This window comes from Ostrinia furnacalis, unplaced genomic scaffold, assembly GCF_004193835.3.
Source record: "Ostrinia furnacalis isolate ACB-3 unplaced genomic scaffold, ASM419383v2 OfSCF1299, whole genome shotgun sequence".
NCBI classification, from domain to species: domain Eukaryota; kingdom Metazoa; phylum Arthropoda; class Insecta; order Lepidoptera; family Crambidae; genus Ostrinia; species Ostrinia furnacalis.
Genome location: NW_021131538.1, coordinates 24,835 through 43,900, shown reverse-complemented (window position 1 = coordinate 43,900; position 19,066 = coordinate 24,835). Strand labels below are relative to the sequence as shown.

Genomic DNA, 19,066 nt, shown 5'->3' with positions numbered 1-19,066 from the left:
TTTGTAGTCTATGGAAGAGATACCAAGTTTATGCTTTTTTCATATCACAGATAACGTTATTTATCTGGCGTTATACATCCGCCTTTGAAAGTGTATAATTCATTTCATTCCCTTTCTTACAAACAAGCGACATTATACAAGCGAGAGAGGAAAAATAAGTTAAAAATAAACTAAGTAACCATTATTACTACTTCTTGGGCCTAGTGGTACTGGTAGCCCACCTGTTTCAGATGCAAAGGCCCCGGATTCGATTCCCAGTGGAGTAACATTTTCTGCTCATTTTGGTTGATATTGATCTAAATCCATTTGGCTAGCTACCACCATCTTACCTAAGTCTGTCGCCTTAACTATAGCAATGATAAAATGTTTACCCTACATTTATTCAAGTGCCTCTTTCTTTAGTTGAAAGAGTTGATTGATAGCAACTGGTTGTTGATTATATGAAATCATCATTATTACTGACAGGGCCATTGTAAAAAACTAAGACTAAACTTGAGCCGTGAGACAAGTAGAGATGGGTTTCCACCCGGGTAAAAACCCACATGAGGGTAAAAACCCAATAAAAACCCGTTTCATTCCACCCGTGGGTGTTTACACCGGGTGAAAACAAATAATTTTATAATTNAAACTTGAAATCGAACCGCCCCCTTCCGCCACTGTAACGCATTGTAACGTTTTTCAAGACCTCCTCTCCCCCAGATTGCATTACGTAACACTAGAACGCCCCCTTAGCAACAAATACCACTTCTCACTTTAAAAAAAAGCGCTATTTTTGTTTTCACCCACCAGAATGGGTGATAATGGGTAAAAACCGGGTTTTTCACCGGTAAATCACCCGGTTTTAACCCAATCGGGTGAAATGGGTTTTTACCCACTACCCATCTCTAGAGACAAGCTGATATTTATTAAGAATACAGCGTGTTTTGCTGTCCCACAAAATATTTTGAATATATATGTTTTTTTACTTATTTATAAATATTTCAAAATTCTTGTGTTTTATACTGATCTTATGTGCGTTTACCCTATATCTTTTTGTACCGATAGCGTTATTTTTAAAGGTAAGACGCCTAGCGTGTTGGGGAACACCCACGGCTATAAACTCACGGCTTATTCATCTTTAGTCTGTGAAATTTTGAAAAGATAGAAGAAAAAAAACACGATTGTTTATGGCGTTCAGCTTATGAGAAAGTGGCTTTCTAAAGATTTTTTGGTGTAATTCTACTGTTTTCAAGTATTGATCTCAAGTTAAATTATCATTGTTTTCGGGATAGGACTGTGTAAAGTTACAAGTGCAGTGTTGTGTTAGCTGATATCTTACTATCAACCTCTGTGGGAGATAAATCATTTTAGAAAGCAACATGGAAGCATTGACAGTTCCGCCATGAATGCAAAATAAATAGAAATTGTGATGTGAAGGTACAAACCGTTAATGTTTATTTATTTCATCTTTTCAGTATGACTTAACGTTCTACATTGTTTGATAAAACAAAAGTATCATTACGTAATGATGAGTATACATCACGCATCAAGTATCTTCGCGTAGGTACCTACCTACCACGACTAGCTGAAGAAAGTGCATTCATTACATAGTGGTTTATTTAATTTGGCTTATTTTATACTTATCTAGTGTTTCTCACATGTCAATAGTTATAAAATTAGAATAAATTGTGTTTTATTGTATGAGATGCATGTTGGAAATTGTAGCTCTCTGAACTAAATAAACTTACATAAACATATTGAGTAGGTACACTTTTTATTCATAGTAGGCAACCGTTTTGATTATTGATAAATAGACTGGGTTTTTGATGGTATAAATAATTGTATCCTTATCAATGATTACTATTTGCATTGTTTCAGAAGAAAGTAAGTCAGGATAGAGTAGAATCTTCACAATGTTGAGAGGTGGGCGTGGAGGCCGTCACAGTCCGGAGCTGTACCCCCACACTATCAAGTGCTCCAACGCCAGCGACACGAGCTCCGCATACAGTGGCAGTGACACCATGACTTCAGTCCACAGCTCACTCGATATGGACATGGAGGTGGATTTGTCAGGCCTCCTCGAGTCCATTGTGGACTCTGACGAGGAAGAAGATTTGGAAGAGAGTATGGACAGCCTCACTGTACGTGATGCTGTACGAGAATGCCTCGAAAAAGACCCAAGTGAGAGAACTGATGAAGATATAGAGATTCTTTTGGAATTCACTCAACATTTGAAGGCTTTTACCAACATGACTCTCACAGTTCGCCGTGCATTGTGTGCAGTAATGGTTTTTGCCGTTGTTGAAAAGGCTGGGACTGTGGTGATGAATGATGGAGAGGAACATGATTCATGGTCAGTTCTTATCAATGGGCATGTTGGTATTGAACATCAAAATGGAGAAATTGAGTATCTAAATGTTGGTGATAGTTTTGGAATGGTTGAAGCTACACTTGAAAAACTGTATCACAGAGGTGTGATGACTACACGTTGTGATGACTGTCAATTTGTTTGCATTACACAAACTGACTATTACCGCATACTGCATCAAGGAGAAGAAAATATAAGACGACATGAAAATGAAAATGGAGTTGTTGTATTGGTCACCGAATATAGGGGGACACCTGGAGAGTCAGGTCGTCAGCAAGGCCATGTAGTTATAAGAGGTACTCCAGATCAATTGATGTTGCAGCTTATTGAAGATAATTCACGGGATTCCACATATGTAGAGGATTTCTTATTAACCCATAGAACATTTATTGAAAGCCCTTTAGTTGTTGCTAAACAGCTACTTGCCTGGTTCTCTGAGCCTTCTGTTCGTGATAAAGTCACAAGGGTAGTTCTACTTTGGGTTAACAATCACTTCACTGATTTTGAAACAGATCCTAATATGATGGAATTTCTAGAAAGTTTTGAATCTGTCTTGGAAAATAATAAGATGGAAAGTCAATTACGTTTGCTAAATATTGCCTGCTCAGCAAAAGCGCGCAGCAGGAGTGTCACATTGTCGCGCCCTTCAAGGGATGAACCTCTCAACTTTACCATAGAAGGAGGCTATGAAAGAGGATATGGAATATTCATATTGAAAGTTGAAAAACATTCTAAAGCAGAGGAAGTTGGGCTGAAAAGAGGTGATCAAGTAATAGAAGTTAATGGGCAGTCATTCCAACATGTCAGCCATGCAAAAGCTATGGAAATATTGAGGGGTTCAACACACTTGAGCATTACAGTAAAGAGCAATTTGTTAAATTTTAAGCAAATGTTGCTTACACCTGAAAATTCATCCAGGCACCGTGGATGTGCTAATATGGTTCGATGGCAGACAGACCCCAGAGCACGATTATCAACAGCAGAATTGCTAAGTGATGACCCCATTATTGCAAATCCAGTATTTCAATCCCCCACCAAAAAACCGCAACAGCTTAGCATAAAAAAAGAACCACAAAAAGGATTCATGACTTTAGGTCCCAAAAGGAGATTACAAAAAGCTTTAATGAAAATGAATATACTTCCTAAAAACACAATTAATGATGGATTACATACTGATGATAGTATACTTTCAAATTCCGAATCTCTAAATAAGGCTAACTCAAGTACTTCATTTTACAGTTCACACAGTAATCCAGACCTCATATCTATTTGTTATGATGAATATCAGTCTTCTGATTACCCAGAACATGTTCTAAAAGTGTATAGGGCTGACCAAACTTGCAAATATTTGTTAGTGCACAAAGAGACAACTGCTAGAGAGGTTGTCATGTTAACTTTGCAAGAGTTTGGTATTACTGATCCCAGTTCAAACTTTTCCTTATGTGAAGTATCTGTAGCACAAGGTGGCATTATTAAACAACATCGTTTGCCAGATCAGCTCCAAAATTTAGCTGAAAGAATTGGTCTTAGCTCAAGGTATTACCTGAAAACAAATGGGGTCAGTGAGACATTAGTACCAGATGAGATGGCTCCAGAACTCCTGAGAGAAAGTGTTGTCCACTTCTTGCAATTAAATGCTGTGGAAGTAGCTGTGCAATTAACTTTGCAAGATTTCTGCATCTTCAGACAAATTGAAAGCACTGAATATGTTGATGATCTATTTGAATTAAAAAGTCGATATGGTATTCCAATGTTATCACAATTTGCAGAACTTGTAAACAAAGAAATGTTTTGGGTAGTTACTGAAGTTGTAAATGAACAAAATCTTGTTCGACGTTCAAAAATCGTCAAGCAATTCATTAAGGTTGCTCGACATTGCAAGGAATGCAAAAATTTCAATTCCATGTTTGCTATAGTGTCTGGCCTGGGACATGGTGCAGTATCAAGATTGAGAATGACTTGGGAAAAATTGCCTACCAAATATTATAAACTGTTCACTGATTTACAAATGCTGATGGATCCATCTCGAAACATGTCTAAGTACAGACAATTAGTAACAACTGAACAAGGTAGATCACCAGTTATTCCCTTCTATCCTGTAGTAAAAAAAGATCTTACATTTATCCATTTGGGAAATGACACTAAAGTTGAAGGAATGGTCAATTTCGAAAAACTTCGTATGATAGCTAAAGAAGTTCGAACTCTTACAAATATGTGTAGCTCACCATATGACCTTATTTCGTTATTAGAATTTGGTAAACAACCCCCATCAAATGCCATGGTAGCCCTCAACCAACTGACCACAGGAGGTGTGCAACAGGGACAAGTTACTGTTAAAAGAAGAAAGAAATCCTCAAATGTCCCTAATCCTAAAAAGATGTTTGAAGAAGCACAAATGGTTAGAAGAGTAAAAGCTTATTTGAATCGAATGCATGTCGAAACAGATGAAGAGCGTTTACACGCTTTGTCGCTAGAGTGCGAGGGATCAGGGCCGGTCCCCGCTATGCCTCGCCGCCGTCACCCGTCTCCCTCTTTGTCCACAACAAGCAGTGCTTCCTCAGCCAGTGAAAGTAAAAAGAGTTTCGCGGGCAATAAATTTGGCGCCGCTTCCCCCCAAGCCGTAAGGAAGTTATTGGCTTTATCCGAACCGGCGAAGACGAGGCCACATCAGCCACGACCTCCGCCACCGGGCCCGTCGCCCTGCTCCCATCGTCGGGACGGCCCCGGCCCTGGCATTTGTTGCCCTCGAACCGCACACGAGAGATCACACTCTGATACGCCCACGCCTCTTCCTGTTGATTTGTCAGCAGAAAGTAGTAGCGTGACTTCCTTAGTAAACTTGCCTTTGCGTAAAACTGGGTCTGCTACGTCGAGTGACAGCGGGCACGGCTCGTGCAACGCGCCGAGCTGCGCGCGGCCGGTGCCGCCGCCGCGCATGCCGCAGCCCTACACGCTGGCCGCTCAGGTGGCGCGTCTCGAGCGTCTCAGTCGCGCACACTCCCATGAAGGCGTAACCCGCCAATATGACTATTATCAAGATACGCCTGACGACGACGATGACGATCAACAAGTGTCGGCTGTTTAAATTTTAAATACTATAAGGCACGATTATTCCAGTTAATATTTATTTCGGCAATAAAATATAATAAATACTCGTAAACTAAGTAGGTACCCAATTATGTAATCTGCAGTGTGGAATGTATAAGTTATTGAAGAATTCTCATAGCAATAAATCATTTGAATGTAGGAATACAAACAACTACATTTAATCCGCAGTTGAAGAAAATGCACAACTAGCATATTTTATTCTTTAAAATTTATGGTCGCGTATCGCGATACGATGGCGCAACGTAGCGACGAGTCTCTTCGGAAACAGTTAATTAGTTGGTAGGGTACTTACTGGGTGCAGCCCATAAGGAAAGACAGACTAATGACGGAAAATCATTAGTCATTAATCTTACATTTTAAAGCAACAACTGTTAGACGAGTACAAGTGATTTGCGTAATTTACTGGTCACATTTTTAACATCGTGTTCTGATCCTTTGTGTTTTATATGAAATTTAATACACACTGTTTAGAGTTATTAGTTATATTTTATTGCGTAGATACATCTTATAATGTAAGGAGAAATCTGCCTGTAAAGGTGGTAAAGATTTCTCAGATAAGTCACAGATTATTGCAAGAATAGATAAGTCTTATCTGACTATTGGAAAATCTGCCCTTAATCAATGTCTATTTATATAGTTCACTGTTTTGTAATCTCACTTGACGAATAGAAAGCACATGTTTATATAAAATTTTTCTTATATTAATATAAAATCATGTATGTACTCTTACAGCTAAGTCTAAAGACTGTATAATTAAGACAATTTTCCTAGTGTTATATAGTGTAAAATTATTACATTAATAAGCCATGCCTCTAAAATATTAATTATAATTTAATTATTATAATGTGACCCACCATTTTCCAGTTTTATCTAGAAAAAAGTTGTTTGATGTATACCAATTAGAGGGGACCTGTTGTGTATCCACCATTTGGTATATCTACATTCCGTTATTTGTGTATAATAATGTTCATTATTTATATTGTGAAACTTAGACCAAATAATAATTAATGTACCTTTTAACATTTATGATTCAAATGATTTTAATAATTTTATTTCGTAGTAATGTGGTAGCTTTGTGGACCAATAATGGGTTTGAATGTTATTATTTCTCATGGTAGCAGCTTAGAATTCTGTTGATATCATGGTTTTAATTATTATCATAATTTGTAAATAATAAATACATAATATGACTTCAATTTTTTTTATTTTACTTATAATTAATTATACAAACATATCAGCATAAAATTAACATATTATCTGAATTGAGCAAGATAATCAAGTTCGAGCGGGTGTAAATCGGGGGCGGGGATGACAAGGCTATGTAATGGCGGACCGAGGTCCAAGTGTTGCATCTCGTCTAACGATTTTACAGCTATCCTCTGATCCGTTGAGCCGACTCTGGATAAACCAACGGCAATGTTACTTTTCTGGATTCCTGTAAATACAAGAACGAAATCATTTAATTGCAATGTTAAAGATTATTGCGTATCTATCCCGTATTCGTTTCCCTAGGTCCTCCTAATCTTTTAAATCTTTCAAAAATAGTTGGAAGTTTGGTCTTGATAAATTATTTTTTGCTAAAACTGAAATGGAACTTTTCTATTGTTGCCTGTCTTAAAGCTCTTTATTTTTTATCATAGGGATTTTTTGATGGTGAACCCTTTTGAAGCAAAAAGTAAAGAAAAACATATTTTTATAATTTATATCGATATTTCCTTAGTTACTTGTGGTAAGCAACGAAACATATCTACTTAAGAAAGGTCGTGGGTTCGAGTCCCACCTTAGGCTAAGAACTCGCGGTGCGATTTTCACCCGCACCCGGTTGTGGAATTGCGGTCCCAAGCCGCGGTACAGAATAAGTAATAGCACCAGCCGCGGGCAACGAGAATCGTCTCGCATTTAAGCGACCCTACCCACAATATCTGTGACCCTACCCCATAAACTCGTCTATCATTTACCACAGATAATATAATACTAGTACAGATGCATCATCCCATACTCGAAATGTGGCCGACCTAAGTCTTGAAACTGCTCCGGCCCGTTTGGTTTCCTAGTGGTGATAACAGATCGCGCTAGTGTGCCGCAGCGGACTTGACCGTCCCGCGGTTTGCGACCCGCTAATGCTTTCTATTCTAGCAACTTGAGCGGAGTATTTATTTGGCGTGCTATGTCAAAAGATGGCGCTAAAGCCAATAAGTTTACTGCTTTGTTTATGAAGGAATGTAACTAAGCAAAAAACAGATTAGAGACGCTATTGAAAATTTCGACACGGTATAATAATGTCCAAGTAGCACAATGATCACAGCCGACGCTCAATATCCAGCAACCGTGGGTTCGTATCCCGCTACAAATTATCATCATAAAACTCCAAGTTGTTTTATTTTGTTAGGTATATAAAACAGGGCAATATCGAAACATGCAGTAATAAAGGTAGAATTATTATCAATAAAAAACTTATTTTTCCATAAAAATATTCAGAAATAATTATTATGTAAAAAAAACATAACCCTCCTTCTGGAGCAGTCAAGTAAATATCAAATGAACTGTTCGTAAAAAATACAAAATCCAGTTTTAGTTTTTCGTGCTCGTATCGTAGTTTATTCAAAAATATGCCTACATTTTAATCGATNTTAAACTTTAAATCGTTGGACTTATTTTAAATGAACGGACTAAGGGATATTTAATCAATAGTTTATGGACTTAGTTATTTTAATTTTGTACTCTTATATAATCACATAATATGTATTCATAAAATTTTCATAACTTAGGTTCACATTTTTACTTTCACATTTTTACTTACTTATCAATATTACTTACATATACAGGGTGACTGGAACTGAACCGGCCATAGCTAATAGGCGTATAGAGGAGGTCATTAACACTAGAAGTGCCGAAGATTACGACCCCCCTAAAAGCGCCGCTGGGTCAATTTTGTCCCAGCATATATTTTGTAACATTTTTTAGTTTCAGGCATGAACATTATGGTTAAAACTATTTGTAGTATCCTTAAAAAATGGTTTATCTATATAGTTAAATCAATATGTACTTGTTTCTTTAAAAATATAAATGTATTCAATTTTAATTTTGAATTATTAAAATACAGATATTTTTGGTTTCATATAAAAATAGTCACATATTACATGGTGTTATACTGTATTAAAATTATGAAATTACTAATTTAACTATTCATTATTCTTTTTGAATAAATAATAAATATCTTACAAATAATAGTGCACATTTTGCACNGCTCGCATTCGTCCAAGACAGTCTTGCTAGGAGCGGTGTCTATGTGTGCGTGGCTCGAGCGCGTTTAGTATGGAGTTTGTCTTCTGTTATATTTTGTGTCGAAGTTTTGTATGACAAAATATTAAGCAAAAAGAGATTTAAATTATTTATTGCTATGCTATTAAAATTATATTGGTGCAAGTTTAAAGAGATTCAGGTAAAAATTGCACGGTTAAGTTTAAAAAAAAATTCCAGTAAAAACCTAAAAATCCTCAAATAATTGTGTTTACGCTATACGAATTATGAGTGTTAAATTACAACACAGACAAACCCGCGTATGCGATAAGATTCAGACACAAAGACATTTTGCTCCAACCTTTTTGATAATGAAATGAGGATACGGCTTATGATATGGCAACATCACCTCACCAAATTCTATATTGTCTATTACGGCCNTGACTTTTTACAAACGTCTTCAGAAATTCGATACTTATGTCGCCATCTAGTGAGATTGATTTGGAATGATTCAAGATTTATAGGCATCGGGTTCCCGTGCATTTACCAAGGGAGGGGCCAGGTAAATACACAAAAGAACAAAGTTAACGACCCGATTGTACGAGGCCAACTTTACACAATAGATCCGAATTTAGCTAATACAAATAAATTGTTGTTTGTAGGCTTGAAACGGCTCGACCGATTTTGATGAAACTTCACTTGAGAATTGATAGATTCCTTTTTTATTAAGAACTAGCTGACCCGGCGAACTTCGTACCGCCTTAGCGTAGAGATTTTCTTAATATTTTTTTCCGTAAGAACCATCCTTGGACTTCCACAAACATTTAAAAAAAAGAATTATCGAAATCGGTTCAGCCGTTCACACGTGATGCCGTGACAACGCGAAACGGGTTTCATTTTTATATATATAGATATCTGAAGAAGAAGAAGAATGGCCGAAAAGCAGTTAATAAATATTACAAATTATTGTAATCAATGTTTTTGTGTTTTTAAAGTTAAAAGCTACTTTACCTACTATCCTAAATTCAAGAAGTCATAATTTGGGATCATGCACACCGCGTTTTAGGCGCGACGAGTACTAAATGCAAATTGGAAAAATGTTAACTCGTACACAGCGCATAATGTAACTGCAGCAAATTAATTTGGTCTCACAGTATCTATGTCGCGATCGCAAACGCACGTCGACGGAAACTGAAAAAAACGTGGTGTGCATGGATCCTTAGTGAGATGATAATTGAATTTGATATGCAAAAATCTCAACCAAATTACCTGGATTAGATTTATTTTCAATGATTTGGAGGAGCTGTTGTGCTGCTTCTTTGACAGACATGAACTTTGGGTCCATGTATTGGCGAACTTTTTTTGTCAAAGACTCTTCTGTAGGCTCTTTTACCTTGATGTCTGAAAGTTGAAATTATTTGTTTTAGACTGATAGACAGTTATTTACTTTGGTCTTGAAAAACATATTTTTTATTGGTTTTGACGCTTGATCCAATGAAACACCCAATTGAGTAATCTTGTTACTATGGGAAAGAAACTCCCATCCAGTCACAGGAACCTTCTCATTAACCTGTATTTTCTTGCTGTAAACTTTAGATTACTTAATTATTTTGATTTTTTATGTATTTTGTACATTGTTTCTTTATATGTAATGAAATATTCTTATACATATCATAGGTAGGTACTTATTGTGTGTGATCAGTACCGTTGTGACAGGATTTATTTATTTATTTATTTAAACTTTTATGCCAAAAATAAATTTGAACATAAGGCAAACTTAATGCACTAAAGCATTCTCGACCAGTTTACCTTTGGGTTGAGCAGAAAAGAAATTTGTTTGGCGGTACTTCTAGTGCAGGAAAGAAAAACAAAAACAAATATACTACATACATAAATAATATATTATAGAATATATAATAAATAAATACATACATAAAATAGATGATTGAGTTAAACTGAAATTACAATTCATGAAGATGAGATCATTTGGAGGAAGTGATTATGGACAGATTTTTTAAAAGAAAACTTACTCGACGCTTGCCTGGTCTCTTCAGGCAGAGAGTTCCAGAGCCTAATGGCCTGGAGACGGAAGGAGTCGGAGAGAAAACCAGTTCGGTGAAGAGGGGTGGAGAGAACGGACTTGTTGGAGGAGAGGATAGGATTTTTGAACCAGGGTTGAACCATATTTCATCACAATACAAATCATATTGTGATGAAAACACTACAGCCAACAATACAGTAAATGGTTTTGATTTATATCTAGAATTAATCTAGAATTCAAGAGGTTCAATTAATTAAACTTACCAAGAAGACATAATGTATGCAAATTCCTAGAAAAGTTATTTTCAATTTTTTCAAAGAAACTGTCAGGCTTCCACGTTTCTGTCCAATAAGGGATTGATACAGTTTCACCGAAATTATACAGTTGCAGACCACAACAGCTAACGGCATTCATTATGGAAGCATTGTGAACAATCTGAAAATTTATTAAAATAAACTTTATAAGAAAATATTAACAATAAGTTATTACACAAAAAATAAAATGTACCTATTATGATTTAACCAATTAATAGCTAAACAATTGTTATAGGAAATTGGTAAATATAGCTATTTTTATCATTTTTATGTTTTTAAATAAAAAAATACTCAGTATTATTGTAAGCTGATTTAAAATTGTTAGTATAAGGGTCAGAGGGGGTATATGAAAGGAAACTATGGACATTAAATTTCACCTGTGTTTTTACACCCATTTGATTAGCTCTCAGCAACATATCAGTGTGTGTGGTAGCTCCTAAAGGGTCTCCAACCACTAAAAGTGCTATTTCTTTTTCTTGTGCATCTTTTAATATATCGTCTATGTAGCTCTCACACATTTCTCGGTCAGCTAAAATCAGTGGTCTTCCATAAAAGTCTTCCTATAAGACAATGTTAACAGGATTAGTTTGATAATGAAAATATGGGTTACACTTTGTATTATAAAGGCAAGGGTTTGTGCACAATCTAGTAACGCTAGTTACGGATACTACTCACCAAATACTCTTTTCCAACGGTAAGTATTGAAGTGTAAGCTTCTAAATAAACCTTATCACATTTCTTTACTATTTCTAAGCCTTTTACTGTTATATCCTTCGCATCACCTAGTCCTAGTCCAATTAAATAAAACATTATTAAAGTGATGGGTACTTTATTTTTTAAAATTTCGTGATTATTGTTATTAAATCTTTGTAAATTTACTAAAATTTACCAAAATAACCTAAAAAGTTTTGACCGTGCGCGGTGGTTTGGTATTGGTATCAGCTGACATTGACAATGTCAATGCCAAATACTTTTCATAGAGCTTTTTTTTTTTTTGGTTTCGTTCTTGTGTCCGAATTTTTTTTTCAAAATCTTATAGCTGAAGATATACCATAGAGTAACTTGTATATGTCGCAGGCAAATTGTATGATTCCGCATTTTACAAACGGCGTCGTCGATTTACAAACGCTCGCTGTTCTATGAAATGCCGAAGGCAAATTGGCAACTCGTTCAATTGATAAAATTTCGACTATGATTGTTGCGATAGGGTGACCATCATAAAACACACGTTGGACAAATCAGACATAATTTCAGAAATCAGGTAGGTATCTATTCAAGTAAGACAAACCTAAAATACTTGCTACTCCTAAAATAATTAAAATATTTTCGTAACAAAAACAACACTAGAATAATTTAAACTATTGACGTACCTATAGGTAGGTACATAAAAATATGACATTAAATAAGTTTCGATAGTCAGTCCTTTAGTCTATATCCTATAAGTCTTATATTTTAATTATACCAAGAATAAGTCTAGAAGATATAACACAATATTTTTTATACCAATATATTCCGCAGCAGTCCTCCGAGCACCAGATTCCATTGTCACCTTAGCGTGTTTTACGTGCCGGATAACCTCAAAAACTATTTTATTTTTCCATAGCTTTTTCACTGCTCCTATTTGTGAATCGTAAAACTTTCTTAACTCACTAAGTATAATAAATGTCTTTTTTTGTGAAAAGTCCTTTGAATACGTAGAATTGCACTGTTTTCTGTATCACAGAACCACTATCCGACGCCATTTTTCTTGTTTTGATTAGCAGCGCCTCGCGTGGTGAGAAAAAGAACTAAATACTTCAATTTGCCGCGGCATTTTGTAAACAGCGATTGAATTGGCTATCAAATGTTTTGGCATATTATAAAGTGCCAAGGCAATTTACATTTTGCCTTCGGCATTTCATAGAACAGCGAGCGTTTGTGAATTGACGACGCCGTTTGTAAAATGCGGAATCGTACAATTTGCCTGCGACATATATACGGACACGACACGCTCTAGTTTACTATTATATAAAAAAAGAAAAAAGTACCTAGCCATTGGTTGATGCCATCGTTGATTTGAATACGAGCGCTATTGATTGGTCACAAATTATGTCAAACTTTTTCTATTGGTTGTTGGCTGCTGTAGGGTGATTCATTGGCTTTAAGGACCACATACTCACAGATGAGACAGGCACATACTCTCTAATCTGTGATAAGGACGGTCCGATGTTTGATTTTGATGAAAAGTCACAACTTTTTCGGTAGATTTTACAACAAATAATGCGAAAATCAGAATAAATGGGTGCAAATAAATAACATTTGTATTCAATTTTCTTATATTCATTAACTGCTAATTTCAAAATGATATCTCGCAAGGGACAAAAAGCGATCAATGAAGGTGTCGTAGGTAAATATATAAAAAAGGACACTCCGCCAGATTTGCCAAGTAAGTATGCCGTATGTAATAATCTTTAATTTTCATGTTGAATGCTTAGGTTGAATGTGTAATGTTCTTTATTAGGTATATAATGTAAATATATTTGCTGGCATCAGAGTAGGCATCCATTCTTACAACAAACAATTTGATAAGTTTTCCACATTTACTTGTTATTTTAGTTTTGCAGCAGGAAAACAGACTTGATTAACCACTATCAAACAAGCCCATAGTTTTATTTAAACTATGACTTATTTTACAGTAATAAATGTTTGGACAACGGGACATAACAGGAGGCCTCGCAGCCAACCATTTGGTTCCAGTGATACCAGTTCTCAAACCCATGAAAACAAATTTGGCAAAGCCCAAACCATGAGTGGCCATGCTGGAAAATATACACCAAGTGAATCAGTTCCAAATTTGGCTCACAGGTAAGAGATATTCCTGTATGTCCATGTCCAGACAGAATAGGATAATGAATACAGTCATTTACAATTTATTATAACTGTGCCAGGTCTACCGAGGATGTTATTGTTGTAGATTCGCTAGTTTATCAACAAGTGCCAGTGATACAGCAAGCACTTCAAGCAACTACAATTCACAGTTCCATTTGGATTCCAACTTGGTATGCACCATACACTTCAAATTTTATTCACAATTAATTCTTCACATTATTGAGTGTTTTTTTTATTTATGTTGCAGGCATCACACTCCACCTTGAATGATATTGATGACTCCTTCAGTAGGCAGACTAGTTACAGATATTACAGGCAACAACAACAGGAAGACCCAATATATCAGAATCAGCAACAGGTATTATTTGATTTTTTAAAATTTATTATTATACAAATAAATAATGAAGGAATCTTAATGCTCTGTAATATTGTAATAGGTTCAGCAACAAAAACAGCAGCAATATGGGTCAAGAGAATCCAGCATGCCTCGTCTCTCCTCGAATCTAAGCTTGACGCCGCGACTGCACCCACCATCCCCACATTCTATTCGCCTTCATGGCTGTACTGAGAGTATGTCTTACTGTTTTAATTTATTCATATAATAACACTGCATTATTTTTTATTTACTATCTATTTTAATCCAGAATCAACATTTTGGAAGTCAAAGTTTTTATAACAATAATCTATTGTGGGCCAGAATAGCTCCACTCAGTTTCAGTAATAATTTTGTGTTTTGTCATTCCAGCATATACATCAAGCAGTCAATCATCTCCAATTTATTCCAATTATGTTAACACATCCATATTACCTTATCCTAATAAAGGTCATGGCAGCAATATTATATCTACAAGTCAAGGTATGTTTCTACTTTTGATATATCAAACCAGGGTTCGAAAATATCCGATATTTATTATAAATATCAAAATATCGGATATTTATGATATATATCCGATATATATCAACTTTGATATATATCAATTTTGTATGAAAGCCATAGTATTATTTTATTGTATTATTCATGAATACTATTGCATATGTGTTACATAAACATGTTTTTAATGTTTTTAAAACTTAAAATCAGAAAAATAAAGCAAAAACATAAAATATCTTTGAAATACGGCAAAATCAACTAAAAAAAATAAAAATCTTATGTCAAAAAGTACAAATACAGTAACAAATTTTAAAAGTTGATATATATCATCAAAACCGGCCTGATGTATATCGGATATATATCCGATATATATCTTGATATATATCCCTTGATATACAGGGTGTTAGGTAAATGGGTATATGAGCCGACACTAGCCCATGTTAACATATGCATATAAATGGTATGGTGAAGTCAGAAAATTGATATCATCATTTAAATTATTTTAATTTTCATACAAATCTGATTTTACAAATTTTATTTTGTATGAATATTTAAAAAATTAAAATGGAGATATCAATTTTCTGACTTCACCTTACCATTTATATGCATATGTTAACATGGGCTAGTGTCGGCTCATATACCCATTTACCTAACACCCTGTATATCCTCGAACCCTGTATCAAACATGATGATTTTCTTTGTTCTTTTCTTTTTACACCCAATATCTAAGACTTTATAAACATTATTCAAATATGCAACAACACTAATGGATCTAGTAAAAAAAAAAACAGACACTGAAGCAGGTACAAAGGAGCTTATTGCTTCGCGTTTTCCAGTCGCGCGCCTGTGACTGTATCAATGCTGCATCGCGACTGAATCACAGCAAAAAGTCGCCATGTAAAAAGGCTATAAAATTTCCTTAATCTTCAACAAAACAAAAACAAAAGTTTACTTTCCTGATGACCTTTACATCAGTTTTTTAACTGGGTTGGCCACCGATCAGGTTCGGATGAATGCGAGCTGCCGCTTCCCCCCGGCTGGTCGGCCGACCGCACGCTGCGCGGCCGCCGCTACTACATGGACCACAACACGCAGACCACGCACTGGACGCACCCGCTCGAGAGCGTGCCTCGGCCCTGGCAGCGGGTGTCCACGCCGCACCACGGAGTTTACTATTTCAAGTGAGTAAGAGCCAAAGCCATTGGCTTATCAAATTTCTGACTTCACCATACCATTTATATGCCCATGTTAACATCAATAGCTCATATACCCATTTACCTAACACCCTGTATAGGCGCATGGCCAAAGCACACGATTCGTAGCGGCGCGGCGTCGCATCCCTCGTGTGCTCGCCACAGATTTCTATGTAAGACGACGCAGCGATACCGCTCTGGCGTGGGACCGCCGCTGCAACGCACCGTGTGCTTTGGCTCTAAGGAATAGAAGAATGCTGTAAACTTTAAAATAAACCAAACATCACTTTCCAATATAAAGACAGAGGCAGTCTCAACACTTTTTAGCCAACTATCATCTAGTGTCGACAGGTTCGGGAGGGTGATTTTTTCTTCTAGCTAGACTATACAGCAAAAAGATCACATTTAGAATATACCTTTTGATTTTTTTTCAGTGAGATAACTCATCAAACTACCTATGCACACCCCTGTCTGGTTAGTGGATGTTATTTGGTCAGCCCTTATGTTCCTACACTCGTTCCTCATTATCTACTTGAAGAAATACCTCATTGGCTGATTGTTTACTCTAAAGGTAATATCCTAAAATCATAATTTAAAGTATTAAAATAACATTAGTAATTTCCTGAAATGAACTAAAATGTTTATTTGCAATATTACAGCGGATCAGGAGCTGGATCACAAGTTACGGTGGAACATGTTCAGACTCAGTGAGCTGGATTGCTACTCAGATATGCTCACACGCCTCTACAAGCAGGAACTACAACTAATTGTCATGAAATATGAACAATACAGGTAAAATATCTCTTCATTATACCTTTAATAAGTAGTGTGCTAGCTTATTCAATGAAATGAGGAGTAGAACACTAGCTACTTCTAGAGTTTTCTAAAATCAAACACCTCAATAATACAAAATTATTGTCTTCTTCATTTCCTAAGAGACCACTTAAAAAAATATCTGCTTTGATTTCATATAATATATATTTTTTGTTTTTACAGATCAGCTCTACTGCAAGAAATAGAAAGGAGAAGGCATGCTATAACATACCATGGACACTAACTTAAAATTTTTCATTGTTAATCATTTGCCTTATTCAGCTGTGATCTAAATGAAAAGAATTGTGAATATAGAATATCATGTCTTTCTTGATGCATAGTATAGACTCTCTATGAAAATATTTATATTATACTTGTAGAAAATTAGCTTTTAAAATCAATTTATTACAATATCCATTGACAACTATTTTCTGGGTTGAAAATCCAATATTAAAATCTATTTCAGTAGGTAGGTACCATTTTTTACAATATTTTAATTTCCTACTATCTTGTCTTATTAATTATGGAAATCTTATTTTTAAGTATTGACTGTGATGATGACACATGAATTAACATTTTTATAAAATTTTAAATAATTAGATTAAGCATAATATTCATATGAGCTTTGAATAATTCTCATGAATTGTAATTAGGTAGATAACTTTTTTAAAATGTAACAAATATTTATCTAAAAGTGCCTTGAATTTAAAAAATATTTAATGAATATAAACTGAGCTTTTTATTAAAGAATAAAATTTACCTTTCTTGTTCATTTATGGTTTATGTTCTTTCTACATAAATACAGCAATTAATTTAGAATATATTGTATTTTTTAAACTAAACTATTTACATGATGGTAGTAGATCTTTAGTCATTAAGCATTTCTTCATCCTTGGTTTCAGGCTCGTTTTTCTGGTCACTCTGAGCTGCTTCTCCCTCAACAATATCATACTCTCCAACCTTAGTAAAACCAGATATTTTGTACACTTTGGCATTTTTAATCCCAAGAGTCTTGGCCCAGGCTTGCCCTGAAAGTTAAATTTAAATAAGTATAAAGTGCAAAGTAATTTAGACAAACAATAACTTAAATTCACGAGCTTACCAGGTGGAGTTGAGTGTTCTTCATCTGTTTTCAGTCCATAATAATGTGCCCAATCAGCTTTACCTTGGTAAAAGCTGTAAACAACTAACCCAAACGCATTCCATGCAAATACCGCGTAGGCCACACTTAGTCGGCGTTTCCATAATAAAGCTGTATCTGCAGGAATAGGTTTAGTCCTACGCCTCACAAATACGTGCCACCACTTATAAATCATTGTACTTTAATCAAAATTAATAGGAACAGAAGAAGGTTATATCATCGCTCATCGGTATGCGATGAGTGATCAAGGTGTGAGGTTCTAATATTGTCTATGAAATATTTAGAATTTTGATGATTTATCTCCTACTAGTAAGAACATTTTTAAATAATGCTATCACTGCTAAATTTTAATTAATTTCTATTTTTATTTACGCGTTTCCTGCACTCTGCAAGCGGTGACAGATGTCAATGTCATCCAGACGACTAATGTCAAAGTGTTTTCTCGGTCCGAAACAGTATTTTTCGGATCACAGTCCGAAAATTTCGTAATCGTTTCAATACTTATTTTTGAAAAGAGTTTCAATACTTATTTTTGAAAAGAAAAAAAAATGGATGCTCCAATTCTATAAATCACTAAGTCCATTTTTCCACTTTTGAGAAATGGCGTATTGAATTATTAATTTTAATACTGAAACTAAACTAATGGAAATTAAAATGAAATAAAAATGTATGTTTTGCTTTTATAAAAGTTCTTTAATTTCTAGGAACAAAATCAACAATATCTTAAATAGTTCCGATAAACCTTAAACTTTAAATCGTTGGACTTATTTTAAATGAACGGACTAAGGGATATTTAATCAATAGTTTATGGACTTAGTTATTTTAATTTTGTACTCTTATATTGTGCAATTGATTTTGTGAATTAAATTGCTAAAATATTTTTATAGTCGTGAAAGAAACGTGGTTCACAATGTGTTAATGTATTTGTCGAAGAGAAATACTATAGATAACCCACGCTGAACTGTCCCGCCAAACTCAATGACAGGGGGGCGCTACCATCGTTCAACTATATGGTTTCCAACATGGCAAAAATCTGAACCAGCGATCCGGTATTGACGGTGGCGCCTCACTGTCAATGTCATCGACAGGACAGTCCAGTATTTTGGAACTATAACGGTTCGGACAATATT

General features: G+C 35.3%; 4 protein-coding genes across 5 annotated transcripts; 2 read left to right on the top strand and 2 right to left on the bottom strand.

Moving 5' to 3' along the window:
• The first annotated feature begins 1,140 nt into the window (after positions 1-1,140).
• On the top strand, positions 1,141-6,645 carry PDZ-GEF (PDZ domain-containing guanine nucleotide exchange factor). 2 transcript variants are annotated; one of them, XM_028303774.1, is made up of 2 exons: positions 1,141-1,416; positions 1,861-6,432. In XM_028303774.1, the coding sequence occupies exon 2, from the start codon at positions 1,893-1,895 to the stop codon at positions 5,430-5,432; it is 3,540 nt and encodes a 1,179-aa protein (XP_028159575.1). In that variant the 5' UTR covers positions 1,141-1,416; positions 1,861-1,892; the 3' UTR covers positions 5,433-6,432. The 2 variants fall into 2 exon arrangements, with proteins under 2 accessions (XP_028159575.1, XP_028159576.1); XM_028303775.1 differs by having other exon boundaries at positions 1,147-1,416; positions 1,858-6,645.
• Positions 6,646-6,669: 24 nt separating this feature from the next.
• On the bottom strand, positions 6,670-11,977 carry Dph5 (diphthine methyl ester synthase). The gene is made up of 5 exons (XM_028303776.1): positions 11,726-11,977; positions 11,428-11,610; positions 11,000-11,171; positions 9,965-10,096; positions 6,670-6,890 (listed from the first exon to the last, which is right to left on the bottom strand). Exons 1-5 carry the CDS (start codon positions 11,858-11,860, stop codon positions 6,709-6,711), a joined length of 804 nt encoding a protein of 267 aa, XP_028159577.1. The 5' UTR covers positions 11,861-11,977; the 3' UTR covers positions 6,670-6,708.
• Positions 11,978-13,281: 1,304 nt separating this feature from the next.
• sav (scaffold protein salvador) lies at positions 13,282-17,757 on the top strand. Its single transcript, XM_028303799.1, has 10 exons — positions 13,282-13,475; positions 13,726-13,894; positions 14,004-14,088; positions 14,166-14,276; positions 14,356-14,488; positions 14,664-14,774; positions 15,793-15,970; positions 16,417-16,553; positions 16,642-16,774; positions 16,979-17,757. The coding sequence occupies exons 1-10, from the start codon at positions 13,391-13,393 to the stop codon at positions 17,037-17,039; spliced, it is 1,203 nt and encodes a 400-aa protein (XP_028159600.1). The 5' UTR covers positions 13,282-13,390; the 3' UTR covers positions 17,040-17,757.
• Positions 17,557-18,350, bottom strand: LOC114352268 (uncharacterized). The gene is made up of 2 exons (XM_028303801.1): positions 17,898-18,350; positions 17,557-17,823 (listed from the first exon to the last, which is right to left on the bottom strand). The coding sequence occupies exons 1-2, from the start codon at positions 18,109-18,111 to the stop codon at positions 17,663-17,665; spliced, it is 375 nt and encodes a 124-aa protein (XP_028159602.1). The 5' UTR covers positions 18,112-18,350; the 3' UTR covers positions 17,557-17,662.
• Positions 18,351-19,066: the final 716 nt, after the last annotated feature.